A 20,735-nucleotide genomic window follows, 5' to 3' on the forward strand; every position below is an offset into this window, starting at 1 on the left:
GTCTCTAAGGTGCCACAAGTACTCCTGTTCTTTTTGCGGATACAGACTAACACGGCTGCTACTCTGAAACCTGTCATTTTGTTGAAAAATTCCTGAGTAGATCTAGTTATTACACTCTGGTGCATGGAGGACATAGGGAAGCCATTGTCCCTCAGAGGGTGTTTCTCAGGTGTGGTGCTGGCAGGGACTACTTCTGGGATGAATTATATTTATATATATTAATTCCTTTTAACTGAACCACTAAAATGAGCAAATTCTTACTGTGAAGCTGCAGGTTCTTATTGCTGTAACCCTTTTCCTTCCTTATCCTGTCCCCTCCCTACTGTTCATCATCTCCATTAGTCACATCTAAAATTAAATTGTAAGTTTCAGGGCAGGGACTTTATAGTTGTACTGTAAAGTGTCCAGTATGCTTTTCAGTGCTGTAAAATTAATTAGCCATATGTGTGTTGATATCTTTTGGGGATTACAGGTGCCGTATAACTGTACTACATTATTTATTATTATTAATTATTATTGTTTTTTGCTAGAAAGCTGTACTTGAGAGGATGGGGCCCCACTGATCTCAGTGTCCTCAGTACGGTAAATCAAGGCAGCTGCAAAAGAAATATTCCCATCTTCCATTAACTCAGTAGACTTGCCTTAATAGGTTGAGGAAAGGAGGAAGAGATTGCTTAATTTTTGGAAATGGCAGAGGGGTGGGGCTCTGAGTCAGTTAATAAAACACCTGCTTGTCCACTTCTGCCAGTGTAAAGACTGTAAATCTCTATCAGGAATCACTGCCGGCTGTGCGGGACATAGTACTCAAGTGCCCTCTTTAACAGCAGACTTGTATGCAACAGGGAGCGCAATGGGATCAAATTCAAGTTCCAATCAGGTAAGGAAAACCCCACCAAAGCTCAACAAAATTGTGTGAGGTTCCAAATCAGATATTTCACATGAGAAGAAGTGGCGAGAGTTATGCTTGAACTGTAGGGAGGATCTGGGAAGAGCAAGTCTGCTGTTCCTCAGGTATCCGCAGTTGCAAGGGCTGTCCTCCTACTGCATGTGGTTGTTGTAACTAAACTGTATGCCCAACAACATTAATAAAACAAGTGTATGCAGAATAACCTGCTCTTCAGTGCAGTGGGGAACTATCATAGTTTCCGAGAGCTTATTGAGTATCTTTAAATTTGGTTTTAATGTGGGATTGTAAATGTGAAATTATAATAAAAGCAGAAATGGAAGATTTTTTTAAATGTAACCATTTCTGCTCTCTTGATTTTTCAGGGCCTAAGCAGCATCTCAGGACAAAAAATGAGACAGGTGGGTACTAAACAGATGGAACATCATTAAATGCTGTCCAGTGCTGATTATAAGATTCAGTACAGAAAATGTTAGGAACAAAATCTGGAGGTTTGGGGTGGGCGGGAGAGTAGTGACATATTTGCTAATCACCATTCAATTTAACTTTAGGGGTGAAATACCTGTATGTATAACAGTTGGATCTATCCAGTCTAATCTATCTATCTATGATATTTCTAATGTGTGCCTATCATTGTCATACTGCATCTAGGCACTATCTATTCTGTGTTCATTTTAAAATGTCTTGTTCTCCTCTGTGTTTTTTGGTGCAGGAACATGCATTCTTTCAGTGTCTCCAGCCCTTCAGAGACAGGATTTATTTAAGCGGAGCCTCTGTCATTTATTAATTTCAATTTATTTGATTTACTTTTTGTAGTTGTAGTGCTTTGCCATAGCACTTTAAGTGCACTACGCAATACAAATTTTAAGCATACCCTACAAGGAATGTGTCAGAAATGTGTCTATTGGTGTAAGGTGTACACATTTGTTCCCCCCTTGGAGAATTTAGAGGCTAATGACAGGACGGGGAACACTATGAGAGGAAAAACAACAAGGAGTCCTTGTGGCACCTTAGAGACTAACAAATTTATTTGGGCATAAGCTTTCGTGGGTTAGAACCCACTTCATCAGATGCATGAAGTGAAAAATACAGGAGCAGGCATAAATACATGAAAGGATGGGGGTTGCTTTACCAAGTGTGAGGTCAGTCTAGCGTGATAAGTCAATTAACAGCAGGATACCAAGGGAAGAAAAATAACTTTTGAAGTGGTAAGAGAGTGGCCCATTACAGACGGTTGACAAGAAGCTGTGAGTAACAGTAGGGAGAAATTAGTATTGGGGAAATTAAGTTTAGGTTTTGTAATGACCCAACCACTTCCAGTCTTTATTCAGGCCTAATCTGATGGTATCCAGTTTGCAAATTAATTCCAATTCTGAAGCTTCACGTTGGAGTCTGTTTTTGAAGTTTTTTTGTTGAAGAATTGCCACTTTGAGATCTGTTATTGAGTGACCAGAGAGATTGAAGTGTTCTCCTACTGGTTTTTGAATGTTATGATTCCTGATGTCAGATTTGTGTCCATTTATTTTTTTACGTAGAGACTGTCCGGTTTGGCCAATGTACATGGCAGAGGGGCATTGCTGGCACATGATGGCATATATTACATTGGTAGATGTGCAGGTGAACGAGAGAAGAAATGCTTCAAAGGAAAGAAGGCTTGCAGAGGGATGGGGGTGTAGTGATTGTAGCTGGAATGTTCCTCTAAATAAATGGGGTTTCCTGAAGTTCTTAAGGGACAGATTGTGGACTCCTTATTCACACTGATAAACCCTTAGTCATGCAAGTAATTCCTTTGAAACTAATGATGCTAGCTGAGTAAGTGCCCATCACTGTGAATAAGGGCTCCACAATTCAGTCCTAAAGTGTGCTTCTACTCATAGAAGTGCCTGAGTGCTAGATTCTGGTGCTCTTAGTCATGCTGGGTAGCACCTTGCTCCAGAGTAGTTGCATTGACTTCAGTGGTGCAACTCAGGAAGTAAGGTACTAGTCAGCAAAATCTGGCCTTCAGTAAAAACAACCACTTCCTGTTCCACCTGTATGTGGATTTCTTATATAGGTTTGAGGTATTTGGGGTATTGTTTCTAGAGAAGGTTTCTTCAGGTATAAATTGTAAATTTGAAGGTAAGAGATATATATTTGGGGATTTTATCTCGGTCTTCAGAGGTTTCCAGGGAGCCTGGAGTATGGAATAGTTTTGTTGTAAGGCCTTCCGTGATGTTTAGAAATGCCTTTAAAAGTCATTGTTGAAGATTATTATTAAGAAGCAGTTCAGATTTTCACTGAGCAGACTGGAGAAGTAATTAGCATGAAGCTGCATCCTATAGTTACAGTAGGAAAAAAAGTTGGGGGGGATGGAGGGAAAGGATCTTTCCGAGGTTTATGGCAACATGTCCACTGCTAGAGAGTAGAGATAGAAGCTACTGTATAGTTTGCGTTGAGAACCATATGGGCAGGTTCTGAGTTTTTTTCACATCTTCAGAGACTGGCCACTGTTGGAGATGGGACACTGTATAGGAGGCCAAGTGCTCTGTGGTGGTACAGAGAATCTTCTTTCTAGATGCCTGGCTGGTGGGTCTTGCTCGTGTGCTCATGGTCACATCAGTCACCCCATTTGGGGTCAGGAAGGAATTTCTCCCAAGGTCAGATTGGCTGGGTCTTTGGAGGTTGTTTGCCTTCCTCTACAGCATGGGGCAGCATGGTTCACCTGCTGGGATCTTTTGAGCATCTCTCATCTAATCAGTTCCCTGCCATTGACAGGACCTCTGCCACCTTGGTCTTTCCTGTTCTCTGCCTGTGGCACACAGTTTAGTCTCCTGAGAACTGAAATGTTCTGGTCTAACTAAAGTCTTTGTGCTTAATATTTGGGTATCTATGGTCCTTCTGGCCTTAAACTCTATGAAACTATTCCTGTGCTCATGCAAAGCCTTGTTGCTGTCAGTGGGGCTCTGCATGGGTACCAGGGTCTGCCTGTGCAGTTCTCAGTGCAGACTCAGGGCCTAAAGCGTTATATATATGAGACTTAATTTGAAAAAGATGGAGCCATTGTTACTGCAGACATTTTCAGGAGGCAATTCCACGTCAAAGTGGAGAACAGCAGGAACTTATCCAGCAACTAAAAAGGAGCTATAGCGTGAACCAGTAGCATGTACCAAAAGTGTCATATACCAGGGCAGAGGCTGTCTGCCTACTGAGAGAAACGGTGACCATCCAGCTCAAATCAGGGATGCAATGCCAGATCATTATTAATTATTATTATTACTACTTATTTATTATTACTTATTTTAAGTGCCATGAATGTACTTAGTACTGTTTGCAGCCAGTAACAGAAAAGCCTGCAATGGGCACTGAAAGAACGCTGACTGTAAATTTTGTTTTCTGTCTTTGTCAGAATGTGTGAGATTGTTTTTTGAATGAGTAGGGTTATTCTGATAGAGGGAGGAAAAATATACAACACATTTTCTGAGTCAATTCAGTGTATTACACATGACTGTTGAAATGTTCACACTGAGGTTAAAAATAATGACTTTTGAAAATATACATTTTCTTTCCTGTGTTATAAATAGCACCTCAGTTTTTTAAAATGGAAAGAATTTTGAAGTCAGATTTAGTTTGTTGTTTATATTTACTGTCTATACTTTTGACGTTTTTTCCTAATTGTGAATAACAAAAATAGATCAGTCAGTTACTCTTTAGCTTCTAGTCAGTTTCCCTCTGATGCGTTTGCCACATGCTATAACAATTGGGTTACAAACACTAAAGAAAATATTTTTATTTAAAAAATATTTACATTAATTGCCATTGGTGGTGTTTTAAAAAAAATCATAGAAGCATTTCTATTGGTTTAAATTTTAGTAAAACTTATTTTTCACAAAATCTAAACTTGGGGCTCAATTTGACCTGACAGTTTACCATGAAATTGGGGTGGGAATTTGGAATTGGTGTCTGCCATAAGCGTTTAACTCTGCACACACATTCATTTGGTAATATAGAAAGGAGGAAGTTTTTTGGTTAACTGCGTATATGTGGAAGAAAATTCTCACAAATTAATGTTTCATTGGTCTTCATGGAAAGAGGCTGGAGGCCTGGAGTCAATGGGGGTGAGGAGGATGGAGAAGTGCATATGAGGGAAGGAGAAGTAGAGGAAATGACAGAAGGGGCAGCTTTGGGGCAGATGTGATCAGTGGTGGTGAGAAAGGGAGGAAGTGTGAGGAGGATGCTGGGCAGCTGGGAGAGAAGCAGGTGTGCCAGCAAGGGGGAAAGTTTACAGTAAAGAATACGGATGCCAAATAGGGTGGGATGGTGAAATTTGAAAACTGAATGGGAGAAGCTGAAGGCAAGACAAGGCTGGAGATCAGGGATCAGGTGCCAGGAGATGAATGAGAGAAGCATGGTAGTGAGGAGAATGGGATTAGAAAGAGGTTAGACAATTACTGAGTATGGTAAATGATCCAAAAGACTAGGCAGGCAATATATCCGTTAACAATGAGAAGACAATTAAAGAAGTGAAAAAACAAAAAGGCTTCCAAGTAGTCTCAGTGAGAGATTGGTGTAGTGGAAACTATGCAGACGAGTAAAGTTGTGGAGCAAGTTACAAGGAACTGAGGATATGATGGCAGTGATAATGGTGAGGGAATATGTGAGGGCATTCCTTCTGGACATACTGCTTCTGTCAGCTGTGATAGCTCTGTGGGGACTACGTGTTAGATGTCTTTAGAAGAAGAGTTCTGTTCCTTACTGCATGGAGTGGTCACTCCAGTCATCGGTGATGGCAGTCTCAGCCAGGTCTTCTAGAGCTTGTTTCTGTGATGTTGCAGTGTGAGAGTCCCTGGAGACTATTTATAGCTCACCTCAGTAAGTGGAGATTTGGTCCTTGCCTCATGGAGAAGTGACTCTCATTGCTAGTGGCAAAATCTGCTGACAATACAGTAATTGTATCCTGGAATCATTTTGTGCTTTACTTCTTGGGTTTGAAGTATATGTACAAGAGTGCAGTGAGGATTTAAACCGCAGAGTTTTCTCAAAAGTGACTCTATAAAAATGGTACAGTGGGGTTCCTTTTTTATTATCTATCAAATGATCCAATCAGGAGTGCTCAGTATACAAGTAAAAAAACATGTTTATTTTAACTACCAGCCTGGGCTCTCAGTGTCAAGCAGGGTTCCATCCTCCAGGCACTTCATCACCTTGTTAATGGATCCATAGTCCAAATATTTCCTCTCATGACACCCCTACAATCCCATTGTCTTTAAATTATGACTTCTGTCTTCAAGGGACTTGCACAGGTTAACTGATTTGAACTTAGTAAACATTTCTGTTGATGATGTACAAGATGGACTAGGATCCAACTCCTTTTCTCTCAGGTGGGTTGGCTGTTCAGTGCTGATAGGAATAAAAAGCAGTTAAAACCTTATTTTTGTCACTGAAGTTGGCAGATGGATACACAGGGTAGATCTGTACATAAGATGATGCCATTTTTACACAGTTACCTTTTCAGAGAAGTGCCATACTTTAAAACTTGACTCTGAGGGCAACTTCAGTTTTGCTTTAGTACAGATGATACTTAAATCGGATCAGGTGGCTGACATAAAACATATTTATTTGATGGAAAGTTGTTGGTTGTGACCCAAAAAAATATGGTACTCATGCTGAAACGCAAAATAATTAATAATTATCCAGCTATTTAATGCACTGCACCCCGTCAAAAGAATGTGAAGCATGCAGATTAGCACTGTATTGACGCACAGTCATCTGAATCATGGCAATGATTAGGTCAGTTTCTCTTTGCGTTTTTGAACCCATCAGAATAAGAAACTCGGAGCGTGGGCCTATGCAGATCAGAGGTGAAGAAAAGTTTCACAAGAACTCTTGCAATCTGAATCCAGTGTAGTTTGCATAGCCCTGAAAAAGAGACAGGTCTTTATTCATCACTGTGTTACTCCACTTTTATGCTGGGTAACTTCATTGAATTCTGTTGAATACAGTAGCGAATCAAACTCCTTAGGGGACATTTCAAAGGGAGAGAAATAAGTATGTTACAGCAGCAAATACAAATAGAGGTGCTTTAAGTGCAGTTGACTTTGCTTGAGTTAAGGGGCATATAAAAGAAGAAAATGAAATCCTGCCTCCCAGGAAGCTCTGATGCACTTTAATGGTTATTAGCTGCTACCTACCTGACAGACAGAGCTGAGAACTGAGCCTGTGGTCTGCACTTGAAGGGCTCCAGATTTCACAGAATCAACATTTAATGTATTTTACTCTTCTATTTTAATAACATTTTAAATAAGAAGCACATATCCTAGTTCTCTCTCTCTCTCTCTCTCTCTCTCTCTCTCTTTAAGATCTTGAAATATAGAAGAGAGGGAAAAAAATTCTATCATAAGTATTGTATTTGGCAGGCTATTTTACTTCGGTATTTACCTTTTTCTCTTGATATAATAGAAAGGTTTCCCATGATTCATTTTATTTTTCACACAAGACTCTCCATATTTTCATAAGTGGTGACTTATTGGGATCTGAGATCGATTTCTCCTCTTTTTTTGCATGTTATATCAGTCCATTGTCTAAGGATTCTTTTGCCACTGTTAAACTGAGTGTAAGAAACCTATTTGGCCATTGTGTATGGAATATCTGACAGTACTGAGCAGTCAGGGTACATTGACTAAATGTCATTAGGATAAAGACAATATTACAGAATTTCTGGGTTCATGGGAGACTCCAAAATATGTGGGCCTGAGCCTGGAGTCATCAGTTAGCAAAACACTCCTAGGACCTAATTGTACAACTCTTACATGAGCACTTATGCATGTGAGTAGTCCCATTGACTTCAGTAAGAATAAATGTGTAAGTAAGCATTGCACAATTAGGTTCATAGATGTTAATGGGACTTTTGCTTGAGGTATGACTGCATGAAGTATGACTGTATGATCAGGCCCTGTGTTTGTAACCTAATTTTTTAGCAATTCTGGCAGTAGTAATTATAGTGATTACACCGTGCTTCCTGTTTATGAGGTAATAAGCCATGTCCAAAATAAATACAGAGATTGAAAGCTGAGATGTTTGTAACCAATGAACTCAGAGGCTTTGGCCTCCAACTTATTAGCCTATGCTAGGGTTATTGCTGAGTTTAACAGGGAAGACCGAAAAGTTGTTGGTTATTGATAAAGAGAAGAAGGATTATCTATGGTTAGAGCATTAGTCTTTGACTTTGGAGACCTGCATTCAGTTAACTGCTCCACCACAGACTTCCTATGTGTCAATGGGCAAGTCACTTAGCAACTCTGTGCCTCAGTTCCCCATTTGTAAAATATACTAGTCAGTAAATACTTCCTTAGTAACTAGTACTTCCTTACCTCAAGTAATTTAGTTGAAAAATGTGGCAAAATTATTAACCCTGTACATTTTTTGCCCAATATTATTTGACCAGCTCACCTCAACTTTCTTATCCATCAACCAATCAGTGCCAATCCTGAAGAATGATGATGACAACAGAACAAAAGCCTTGCCAAACTCCTGTGGAGATAGAAAACCATGTCATATGTCTGCCATTGACTCAAATGCAGCTTTCCATTCTATCAACGATACTACCTTCCCAGGGATGCTGAGTCACCTCATCAGATCCCACAAACTTGATGCTCCAAATCAAAGGCCTGATGGAAATCTAAAAAGTGCTGCACAGGGTTTATTAAACTCCTCCATCTTCTCAGAAGCTATCTCAAGGTACAGATCTGGTTGACAGTGGAACAACCTGGACTAAAGCCACACTAGTATCCCGGCCTTTGCTACCCAGTGCAATATTGGCATTGAATGGCTGATGGATAAGCTTGAGGAAAGAGCTAACAGTGGCATCGTGGGCTGAATGTTATTCTGCTTTGAGATCTCAAATATGCTATAGGTTAGCTCAGTTTGGTGTTTCGTTGCAGATGATGGCTGAACTAGTTAGGCAAAGAGCAGCGCGAATTGGTCTGGTTATTAAGCTGGATAAAAAGATGTCACTGGTCATTACCATCAAGCAGCCTCCAGTTCCAGATTACAACCAGTTCAGTATTAACTTGTCCAGGCATGACACTGAGCAGGTGGCAACTGTCAAATATTTGAGCAATGTCACAATCAGTGCTTGGAGGATGCTCAAAAATGTGGCCACTTGAATAGCAACAGCTGCTGCCATGTTTCAGCCCCTTTAGAGGTCTCTGTGGGATGCCATGTCATTAAACTTGCTAATGAGCTGTGGATTTATAGAACTACATTTATGCCAACTGCAGTGTATGGCAGTGAAACATGGGCACTGAGGAAGGCTGGAGAACAATGGATTCATGTTTTTGATTCTTGTTGTTTTCATCAACTGCTCCATATCAAGTGGCAGGAAAAGATTGGAAATGAGGATATTTGAAGCCTAACCCAGCAATTGCCTCCAACAGCAATGAATCAGTTTTGCTGGCTTTCTTGGCATAGATATATTATTTGAATGGAAGACCAACAAATACAGAAGCATATGTGCCAAGGAAGGTGGCTACATGGCAAATGATCACATGGTTGTCAAAACTTCAATGGCACCACAAGATTGCCAGTGAAGGACATAAATAGAATATACAGCCAGACACCGCCTGCAGCACTTTGCCAGAGATGGATCTGGGAGGAGCTCAATTTGCACAGAGGCCAGTCCCTTAGATATTTGACCAGCTCTGCTAGCAGAAAGTGATCTTGCCATACCCTTTTTCATTTGCAGTTGTGAAAAATGTGGTATTTTGTCAAACAAGCCTGACTTTTTAAATTGTTTTCTGGCTCTACTTATCCCTAACTATGAGTAACCTGTTTCCCTTTACTATCTCACAGATGTATATGCTTATGTGAGTATTTCCTTGTACGCATTTTTTTCCGAGTATTTTCTTCCATGTTTTCCACATATGCATTAGAATAGAATCAGTATCATGTAAATCAGAACATGAATAAATAAATAGTGTCCTGAATGTTTGGTATTAGTCATACCTTGTTCAGTGTTTCCCTAAGGCATTCATGTTTGTTGATGTACTTGCAAATACTTTAACTTTTGGCATATATGATAAGCTACTTGATGTACTTTTAAATTTGGCAGTTTGAACCCTGCATTGCATAGACCACTATGTCATTTGAACCATTTTAATTTGAGTTTGTACTGTTGCTACAAAAAGACTGAAAGTGTTCTTTCTGTGGCCATGAAGGACCTTGGATACAGCAAAACAGGTGCAGTTTTGCTGCACTGGGGTATGGATGGTAGGATTTCTGGAGCCCATGTAGGGTGTCTCTGACTCCATGGTGCCACAAAATCTTGCTCTCTGTGGATGAGTGTGCAGTGGAGTGGAGTTTGGGCAAGCTGAGGAAATGTAGAGCTAATTCTCCTGCTGGGGCAAAGGGATTGCTCTAAATTATGTACGTTTCCTAGCAACTGCTCTGCTGCCAGAGAATTGCTAGCGTGCGTTGTGCTTCAGCTCTGCCTCTTCGTGCCTTCTTCCGCATTCTGTGCGCAGGAGAGGGGTAGGTGGACTATGCTGGCTTTACATACCTATGCTATGGGTATCCCAAGCTGTGTTCATATGACAACTGTCCTCCTTCTTTGAAACATCAGAGTGGCTCAAAGAGGAGAAACTGGGGCTAGGGTCTGTTCCATTACTTATATTGTGTTAATGTCCAAAGCTAATGAGGCTGGGTCCCCATTGTGCTAGGCCCTGTACAAACAGGTAAGATTGATTTCACCGATGTAGAGAGGGTATACAATTGAAAATTTTTAGCTCTAGTAGATTTTAAAAAATTCAGTTAAATATACTGAGAAAATGATGGTAAAATATACAGATTTTATTAGCACTTATTTCGGATGACCTAAGTATCAGTATCTCGCTTATGCCTTTTCCTCTCTTGAGTAATGTGGTTATTGCAAACTCAGGCCAATAAAGCCTTTGTACCATGCCATACCATCCTATGTCTCATTCCTCTATATTAGATGCGTGTCTATTGATGAATCCACACCTTAATATGTATCTGTGTGTCTTGTTAATCATTCTTGTGCAGACAGAAGAAACTTCTATCAACTTGCTCCATGTAAAAATAATAAGAATGAGAAATCTCCGGAAGGCTGACTTGTGTGAGTATTTCTACTGTTCTTACCCTGTTTCCCCGAAAATAAGACATCCTCCGAAAATAAGGCCTACTTACAGTTTTGCCTCTCGTTGTAATATAAGGCATCCCCCCGATAATAAGACCTCCCCGATAATAAGGCATCCACCGATAATAAGGCATTTTTCATTTCTGAAAAATAAGACATCCCCTGAAAATAAGACCTAGCGCATCTTTGGGAGCAAAAATTAATATAAGACACTGTCTTATTTTCGGGGAAACAGGGTAGCTGTTTCTCATAGTTCTTGAAAGCAACGAGAGTATTTAAAAGTATTATTGTCATTGGGATGCACTCAAGCACTAAGAGCTCCCATAGCACACTATTTATTATCAGAGTACAAGTACACATATGGGTGTCCAAGTATAACTAGGATTTTAAAAAGCATAAGGTACCTGACACACTACAGTCTACATGGACTTCCATACTTATCGACTGTAATGTCAGATTTCAATCCTAAATGGAGTTACCATAGTCTGTATTTATGATAGTGCTAGAAAACAGTACCATGTACTACAGGATACCCACAGAAATGTCAGACTTCAGCATCTTGGAGCTAACTGGAGGAAAAAAGAGATAATCTTAGGGTAAATAATTCTAACATACAATACTTTTCTGGGGTGAAAGGAAAGGGAATCATCTTTATTGTATATCTGTGCTAGCATTGCATTTTGTTGCTGCAAACTTGCAAGAATTATTTTTTGTGTGGTGTTAAAATAATATATTTTATTCTCGTTAGTCTTATGGATTGATATTTTGTAACAAGAAGGACAATAGATTACCCAAAATAAGTTAAAAGGATGAAATGATTCAGTGGTTTTTAGGATTAAAAAAATCTCACTATGACAGATTTTCTTTCAAATAATGATGATATCAGGCCTCAATCCCAATCAAAAAGACATGTATGAAAGAGTGAAGAACTGATTACTCAGGGTACATCTACACTACAGGGGAGAGTCGATTTAAGATACGCAAATTCAGCTACGTGAATAGCGTAGCTGAATTCGACGTATCGCAGCCGATTTACCCCGCTGTGAGGACGGCGGCAAAATCGACTTCTGCGGCTTTCTGTTGACGGCGCTTACTCCCACCTCCGCTGGTGGAGTAAGAGCGTCGATTCGGGGATCGATTGTCGTGTCCCGATGGGACGCGATAAATCGATCCCCGAGAGGTCGATTTCTACCCGCCGATTCAGGCGGGTAGTGTAGACCTAGCCTCAGGTTTCTAAATGAAAAGTATGTTAAACTCTAAACAATCCCAAAGGGGGGAACCTGATAATGCAAATTTTAATGCAATTTCCTTTAACATCAAAGCTCAAAAATAAACACAAAGAAAACCACACCTGAGTTCATCATATAGAACATTTTGGAGACAAGTAACAAAAAAGAGAAAGCTACATGCAGAAGATGTGGTAAAACTCAAAATGCATGGAAAATGTTCACCACCCACAAAGTCGAATAATATAAGAGTCAGGAAAAAGAACACTATATGCCATTGTGTGGACCTTAAAAATAGGTGGAAATGATGCAAAACGAAGAAGAATCAGGGAAGGGGAGATGTCCACAACAGAGGTAATTAAAGAACTGTCACTATCTGATCACAGCACTAGAGATAATAGCAAAAAAGAGCCCAAGATAGAGGAGACCTTCACAATAGAAGTGGTAACAGAGCTCTACCGATGTCTGATCATGGAAGTGCTGGAATTGGGAATGAAGTTCCATCTTCTTCACCAATACATTTTAGTGAGAAGTAGCTTACTGAAGATTGTGATCATAGATCAGTGATGGATTTAGATGCAAATTTAAGACTGATAGCCTTAAAAAGCAGGGAACTTGTAGTAAGTGGAAAGTAAAGTTAGCTCACTGAGTGGATACTAATTTGACTCTCCCAGGAAAGAATTTGGGTCCCCCTCTGAGTTTAAAAAGGTCCAGCTCACAGAAGAGCTTGCAGATGGCTGATGCTCAAGTCAGGAGGAGTGAGCTTCTTTTCCACCAGACCAGGTTTTGCATGGCCCAAGTCCCAGGCTGCAATGAGACCTATTGAAATGCCGTTGTAAATGTGACGATGCAAAAGAGAATGATCTGTGTGGTCACTTTGTTCCTGAATTTCTGAGTGGTGCATCAGGTTCTTCAGAGAATCCTGAGCTACAGAATGTGGAAAACTAGAGAAAGAAAGAGGTAAAATAAAAAAGAAAAGAAAAATGCCAGATATAAAGACTAAGGGAAGAAAAAGAGAGAGCCCCAAATCAAAGATAGGAAAAAAAAGGTAATACATTGTTAGAGAGCCTGCTGAATATGACTCAGAATAATCTTGTTGGTAGGTTAGGAGGTTCAGGTAGTTTACCATGTTCTCCCATTAACATTTATATTCAGCCTTGTTGATATATTAATATGTGTTATAAATTAAGATTATAAACAAGTATAAATAATCATGGTTTGGGAAGAATGTTTTTGGATTTGGCATGTGCTAGAAGGCACTCAGAGTTAATTCTGTGGGTAATTAATACACCCAGAAGTAGGGCTGACTAGCTGGGTCACTTCCTGATTATTGCTAACCTCTGCTGCAATCACATGTGACTGTGCTTCCTGCTCCTACCTGGCCCACAGTATGACACTGGTAAAGTAGTTTGCAGGGTTTTGTAGCTGTGTTGGGCCCAGCATGTTAGAGAGACAAAGTGGGTGAGGTCTTATCTTTTATTGCAGGGGTTCTGAACCTTTTTCTTTCTGAGGCCCCCCCAACATGCTATAAAAATTCCACGGCCCAGCTGTGCCACAACTGATTTTCTGCATATAAAAGCCAGGGCCAGCATTAGGGGATAGCAAGCAGGGCAATTGCCTGGGGCCCCAAGCCACAGGGGCCACGGTGAAGCTAAGTTGCTCAGGCTTTGGCTTCAGCCCCGAGTGGCAGGGCTCAGGGACCTGGGCTTCAGCCCCATGTGGCAAGGCTTCGGCTTTTCTGCCCTGGGCCCCAGCGAGTCTAATGCTGGCCCTGCTTGGCAGCTCCCCTGAAACCTGTTCGTGACCCCCAGGTGGCCCTGGACCCCTGGTTCAGAACCACTGTTTTATTGGACCAACTTCTGTTGGTAAGAGAGACAAGTTTTCAAAATTACACAGAGCTGTTTTTCAGGTCTGGAAAATGTACTGAGAATGTCGCAGCTAAATACAAGATGGAACAGATTGTTTAGCATAAATAGTTAAAACAACCACTAGACACTAAAAAGTCATGGACTTAGTAAGCCATAAATCCAGTGTCTCTGTTGCAATGATCTATAACCCACTATGACCACAGAGGTGTTAATTAGCCACTTCACCTTGAATGGTCCCTTGAAATATGTGTTAACTACTTATGCTAAACAATCTGTTTCATCTTGTATTTAGCTGTGTACATTTCCCAGACCTGAAAGAATTGCTTAGTGTGGGCGAAAGAGACAAGCTTTCGAGCTTACAGTTAGTCCAATAAAAGATATCGCCTTATCCTCTTGCCTCATTAGTAATGTAACTCTGTCAAACATTACTGTCAGGCACGTCTCATTCTCAGGTTTTAAAGGCACGTCATGCGGGTGGAATAATCTAAAGTCTTAGCATCTTGTAAAGGACAAAGAAGGGTATGTTATGTACAAAGCAACTTTACCACACACACAGCTTAGTGGTTTATGTAAATATGAATGCACGTGTATGTAGAGGTGTGTTTGCACATAATTATTTTTCTGATATAAATGTTTTAAGAAAAAAGCTAGTTAGATGTATAGAAGCTGGAAAAGGGCTGAGAGGTGTGTTTTGTGGATTGTAAAATGGTTGGGGGACCTATCTTATAGCACCTGCCTCCTACCAGACCAGGCTTTGCTCTTGTTGAGTCAGCTCACTCCCTGGGTTAATTCTGTCTGAGCTCTCTGAAGGAATCTAGAGAAGCAGTTTCCAGCAGGGTTAGCTGTTTTATTTAAGCCTTCTTAACAAACAAATCAAAACCTTGTAGACTTCCCTCAAATGTCTGTGCAGGCCGAATAGTCCCTCCCTCAATTCTCCCCCTCATGCCAGCAACTTCAGTAATCAATATTTCCTGGCTATTACCTCAGAGCCTCAGCAATGAAGGACTCCACACGCTCCCTTCTGTCCGTTTGATTTCTGGAGCAATTCCTCTCTCTAGTGCATATCTCGAGTAGCAGTCCATTGGGAGATGGCCCTGGTCCCTCAGTTTTCTGGAGGATGTTGCAGTCCCCCTCTATTTCTTGCTGTCCTCTTTATAAGGGTCAGCTAATTAAGTTTCAGTTTTTTTTCAGGTGCAGTAGGTGGGCCTAATCAGCCAGCCAGCTGCAGGCTGCTGACCCCAGAGGAATGGTATCCCTTATACCTTCACAAGGATGTTTCTCCTTTTTTGGGATATACTGCTTTATTGTACTATCTGTTCCTCTTTCTGGGATGCATGTCTCAGAAAGACTTGGGAAGAAATCAACTACTGTACTCTCTCTTTTCATGTCAACTAAGTTTTAAATGAGTCTGATGCACTAATTCCTTCAGTGATACTGCACATCAGGTAGACTGTTACTTATAATTTATCTCCTTTTATACAGTAAGCCAGTCCGATTGCTATGTGGAACTGTGGCTGCCAACTGCCTCAACTCAAAGGGTCCGGACCAAAACAATCAAAAACTGTAAAAATCCAGTCTGGAATGAAACCTTCTGTTACAGGATTGACAGGCGTGTTAAGGTATGATACACGAGAGCTCCCCACTCCTGTCAGGGATCTGAAGTTCCCCAAATAGGTCCTGCAGATCTAAACTGAGACAGAATTTCTTTAGACTTCATCCTGCAATTAATACCCACTCATTTACTGGAACTCTTTGAAGGACCCTTAATGGATGTGTGCATATCTCACCTGTCCTCTGCCCATTAATTCATCTCCCCAATAACTTATTCTAACATTCCCAAGTCCTGGAAAGCTTCAAGGGGCAGCCATTTTATTTTCCAATCAACCTATCTGAAAAATGCTTCTTCCTTCTTCCCCAGAAAATTACCCCCATCTGAGGTCTAGGACAGGCAAAATTCAATCCTGGGCCAGTGACTGCTTTCCTAGCCATAACATTGTTATGAATATGTAAAGTCCTATATCTTCGAATTCTGCAGGATTAAATATGAACATCCTATACCATTGGAAGGGAAAGTTTCTAAGTTTCTTACTGGGGCCCATAACTTACTTCTAGTCCTACAAGGTACCAAGATAATAGACTTAAAAACAGAGACATTTTAAAGCATGGAAATACTATTTTAGGTCATTTTTCGATGTTTTATTCTCATTCAGAACCCTATAGTTACATAGGCCCAGGATCAGACTCTAGAGAGAGATACATATGCATATACATATACATATGGCCTGAATGGAACCCCCCACCCTTACTCAGTTTATTTCTTTAAAGCAGAATAAGTGTAATATGTCCTCACCCATTCTGTCTTACTCTCTCACTTCTCCCATTCCTTCTTTTACTACTTGCCCTATGTGCATAGACTAAACAAGGAATAGCCTCAAGGATTTCCTACTAACAGGGTTCTTTGAAATTATATAATTTATAGAATCCTTTACTTCTGTTCCCAGAACGTGCTGGAGCTGAAAGTCTGTGATGAAGATAGATTCAGCAAAGATGATGAACTCTGCACAGTTATTTTTGACGTAGCTAAACTTCACGTTGGGTATAAAGGTCGTGTGAAGTTCGTGTTGAATCCCCAGGTGAGCAATGAAATCATAGTGAGAACTGAAGAAAGAGACACTTTTGTGGGTTTTCCGTCTAAATATTTTCTTGTACTGTATTTTATTGGTCCTTCCTGTGGATTGGATTGCCCCCATCCGTCTATCAATCTTTCTTAGATTGTTACAGGAAAAATCTGCTTGAAAATTTATTCTGCCATTATTATAATGAAGAGTTTGGCCAGAATTTCAACATTCTTGACCAGTGGAAGTTGACTGTGGTTTGATATGGTTGGTCAGGTTTTTTTTTTTTCTGGGAACAGATCTCTCCACTGACTTGCAAAGGTTGCACTATCCAGAGAGTCTGAGCACCTGATAGCACTATTCAGAATTACTCTGTCATAACTTGTTTCCCATGAGTTAGTAGCTCTGACTTTCCAATCAGTTTGGATTGAACTAGTATAAAAACAGCTGATCATTTTTACCTAGGTAGTTCAATGTTCAAACATGAGCAGCCTAAGTAGAATAGCCAAATCCCACCTCTGGATACTCACATTGGCACCAAGGCACCTAAATGTTGATTCACACAATCCGGGGCATGATTTCAGCATACAGATTAGGTGCTCTGTTTTGGAAGTTGGGCCCAGTATTTCAAAGAATTTTCCTAACTGATAATTTACAAAGTATATATAGCTGGGAAAAGACTACGTTGAAGAGCTGTACGTGCTGAACGCAGGTGATGAAATGGTGCTGGGGAAGCTTCCCGGCACTAATGAGGGAGAGCAGATGCCAGAATTCTTAGAAGAAGTAGAAAAGATTTTGATAGAAAGCTGAAAACAAAAAGGTGCCAGGAAGTGACAAAATAATTGCAGAGCTGCTGCAAGTAGGTGAGGAACACACAGTAAAGATGATGCACCAGCTATTTAACAAGATTCACAAACAAGACTGTGCTGGGAAAAGCATTCACCAAGATTTGCAGAAGAGAATGAAGAGCTATGTGGAATTGATGCTTGCAGGTGAATAGGCCGGATTTAGACTGGGACAAAGTACAATAAATCAGCTTTTTGTAATAAGACAGGTATTGGAGAAATAGAACATTCTCTGGGAACCAAACCTGTTACAACAACTTCATAAACTTCAAACTTGCATGTGTCAGAAAGGGTTATGGCAAGTCTTGGAAATGTCTGGCATCCCTGAAAAGTTGATCAAGGTGATAGAAAACGTCTACAGTGGGAGTAGTCTATTATTTTTTGGCAAGGTCCAAATTTCTTGGTCAAGATATAGTCAAGGTCCAGACTCCAGAGAAAATAATAATTAAAAAAGATAATAAGTAAATAAAAAGATTTTGGGGCCCATTCAAAAGTGTCTAGCAGTCCAGATTTGGCCTGTGTTCCTCCTATTGATTAGCCCTGGTCTACAGTATGTAGATGAGTGCAGTGAAAGTAGACAAGAATCTGATAGAATGATTCAAGATGGCTATAAGAGTAAGACAAGGATTCATGCTATCACCAGATTTGTTCAGCTTGATACTGGAAGCAACAATGGCTGTAGGACTGAGAGACGAAATGGGAGAAGTCATGTTATATCGGAAGACAGTGAATAATCTTAGAATCTCAGATGATATTGACCTCAAAGCATTGATCAAGGAGGATTTACAGGGAATAACTGACAAGATAGATCAGGAAAGCAGAAAATTTGGACTGAAGAGCAGCACAGAGAAGATAAATGTTGTGGCAACTGGGAGACGAGGAAAAGATCAGTCAGAGACAAAGAACTAGAACAATTGAAAAAATGTGTGTACATTGGAAGACTAATATCAAAGAATGGGAATTGTGAAGATGACATAAGAAGCAGCATCAGACTGACTGCTACTGCATTTGGAAAACTCTAAGATCTGGAAAGCTAAACACATTTCCATAAAAATGAAAATCAGCATATATGAGACAATTGTGCCATTACTGCTGCATGGGTCAGAACACTGGAGTATGAGGAAAGACATTGACAGCAGATATGAACTGACTGGAGCTGAAGGACATACCAAGAATTTCAAGACCACAGAAAATAAAAAATGGAGTGATAAGAAAACACCAAGGGCAAAAAATAATGCTAGTACAGAAAATTCAAGAAAGATGACTGCGATGGTTTGAACATGTGTCAAGAATGGACTTGGAAAGGATACCATACATGGTGATACATACCAGAGTGGAAGAATTAGACTAGAAGATGATGTGTTGGATAGACATTGAACAATAAGGTTTAAAGATGAAGAAAGCCATGAAGCTGGTACAAGACAGACAGTGGTGGAAAGACTTCATTTGGCCCAATCATTGCTGTTTAGCTGATGGATGGGAATCATAGAAGAAGAAGAATATATCTAGGATGGTGGGTGTTGGCAGGAAACAGATCTGCCCAATGTCTTATTTCCAGGTAACAATGATGGCATTTGTGGTAAGGTGCTAGATATGTTAGCTAGGAGAGTTAAGAATGTCTCTTCCTCATTCAGTGATTTCCATCTCCACTGAAGTGCAGGGAGCTTTTTCAGAGTAACCTTTGCTAATTTTTTCCTGCCAATACAGTCTCCTTGTACACCTGTGGTTCCAGGCTCATACAATCAACAAAGTTACCCTTATGTGGAAGGGATATTGCATATTGACTTCATTCACTTCTTTTTGATTTTCAGGAACAGGAGGAGCTGGAGGTGGAGTTCATACTGCAGAACCTGTGAGTAAAACCTTGAATGTTATAGACTCTCTAACTGGTAGAAGAAAAACAATTTGGAAAGTAATAAATTGGCAATGGGGAATGTGTTCCATGTGCCTGCTGCCGCCTAAGGAATATCCAGACCCACCAGAATTCTTTTTTCCAAATTCTTATGGATTCTTGAGTGGAACGATGTACACAACTTATTTCCATAGCTGAGTATGGTAGCTTGTCATGTAATGTAATCATCATCAAGATTAAGTTTTTGTCCCGGATATTTTTAGTGAAAGTCAGGGACAGGTCACGGGCAATAAATAAAAATTCACAGAAGCCCGTGACCTGTCCCTGACTTTCACTAAAAATATCCCTGACAAAAGAGGTAGGTGGGTTCAGCACCCACTGCTGCTAGGGCTCCCGGGTGCTCCACTGCTGTGGTGCATGGGAGCTCTGGGGTCCCCCTGCCCGCGGGGCTGGGCTGCTGCAGGGTCCCCTCGCCCCCGTGGCAGCTGGGGGTCCCCCATCTGCTGGCTATGACTGGACAGCTGCAGGGGGTCCTCCCATGGCCCGCTGCAGCTGGGCAGCTGCAGGGAGTCCCCCCCCCAACTACCGCTGCTGGACAGTTGCGGGGTTTCTTGGCCGGCTGCCGCGGCTTAGAAGCTGCGGGGAGTCCCCCCGTCATCTGTCGCAGCAGCGGGGAGTCATCGCCCCCCTGCGGCGGCTGGGCAGCTGCAAGGTCCACCAGCCCCTTGCTGCCTGCCTTGGCTGGGCAACTGCGAGGTCCCCCCACCAGGGCGGGGACTGGGAGTTGTGGGGGCACGGCTGGCTGGGAGCTCCAGCCCCAGGGCAGAAAATGTCATGGAACTCAATGAAAGTCACGGATTCCATGACATAATCGTAGCCTTAATCATCATTCATGTAAAGAAATTTCGCCTGATGTGGTTATTGCCTGTTGTCTCCCCAGCTTAAATCAAGGTCTTGTTGATTGCTATTAAGAAAAGCTTATTTGTATGGGTCTGTTACTTTCTTACCAAAATCTTAAAATAATAATTTTATTTAGAAAGTGTAATCACAGGCCCAGGAAGGTGGTTGCAGCACAGTACAGTGATCCTTTAACATTTTCATTGGTTGATTTCATGACTCTGGCCTGCAGTGTGACCTCAGTGGAAAAGTTATGCTTTTTGACTTCTAAAAATGTTTGTTGAATTTTCCATACTATTTCATCACCAGACGGCAGCATGAAATTAATTTTATGCATTCATTCCAATTCACTTTGATTTAAAGGGAAGAAAATATTTTGGTGGTTTGGTTTCTGTGACT

The 20,735-nt window shown here is 40.9% G+C and overlaps 1 protein-coding gene across 1 annotated transcript in view; it reads left to right on the forward strand.

Annotated features, from left to right (window-relative positions):
* Positions 1-798: 798 nt before the first annotated feature.
* Positions 799-20,735, forward strand: part of LOC128836661 (cytosolic phospholipase A2 epsilon-like) — a 46,193-nt gene continuing 26,256 nt past the window's right edge. Inside the window, exons 1-6 of the mRNA XM_054027138.1 lie at positions 799-877; positions 1,270-1,305; positions 10,940-11,012; positions 15,610-15,746; positions 16,629-16,760; positions 19,399-19,439. Of these exons, the coding sequence (XP_053883113.1) occupies positions 851-877; positions 1,270-1,305; positions 10,940-11,012; positions 15,610-15,746; positions 16,629-16,760; positions 19,399-19,439 (446 nt within the window). The 5' untranslated portion in view covers positions 799-850. The remainder of the gene's footprint in view (positions 878-1,269; positions 1,306-10,939; positions 11,013-15,609; positions 15,747-16,628; positions 16,761-19,398; positions 19,440-20,735) is intronic.

Source organism: Malaclemys terrapin, chromosome 4 (genome assembly GCF_027887155.1).
Source record: "Malaclemys terrapin pileata isolate rMalTer1 chromosome 4, rMalTer1.hap1, whole genome shotgun sequence".
In the NCBI taxonomy this organism is placed as follows: Eukaryota; Metazoa; Chordata; order Testudines; family Emydidae; genus Malaclemys; species Malaclemys terrapin.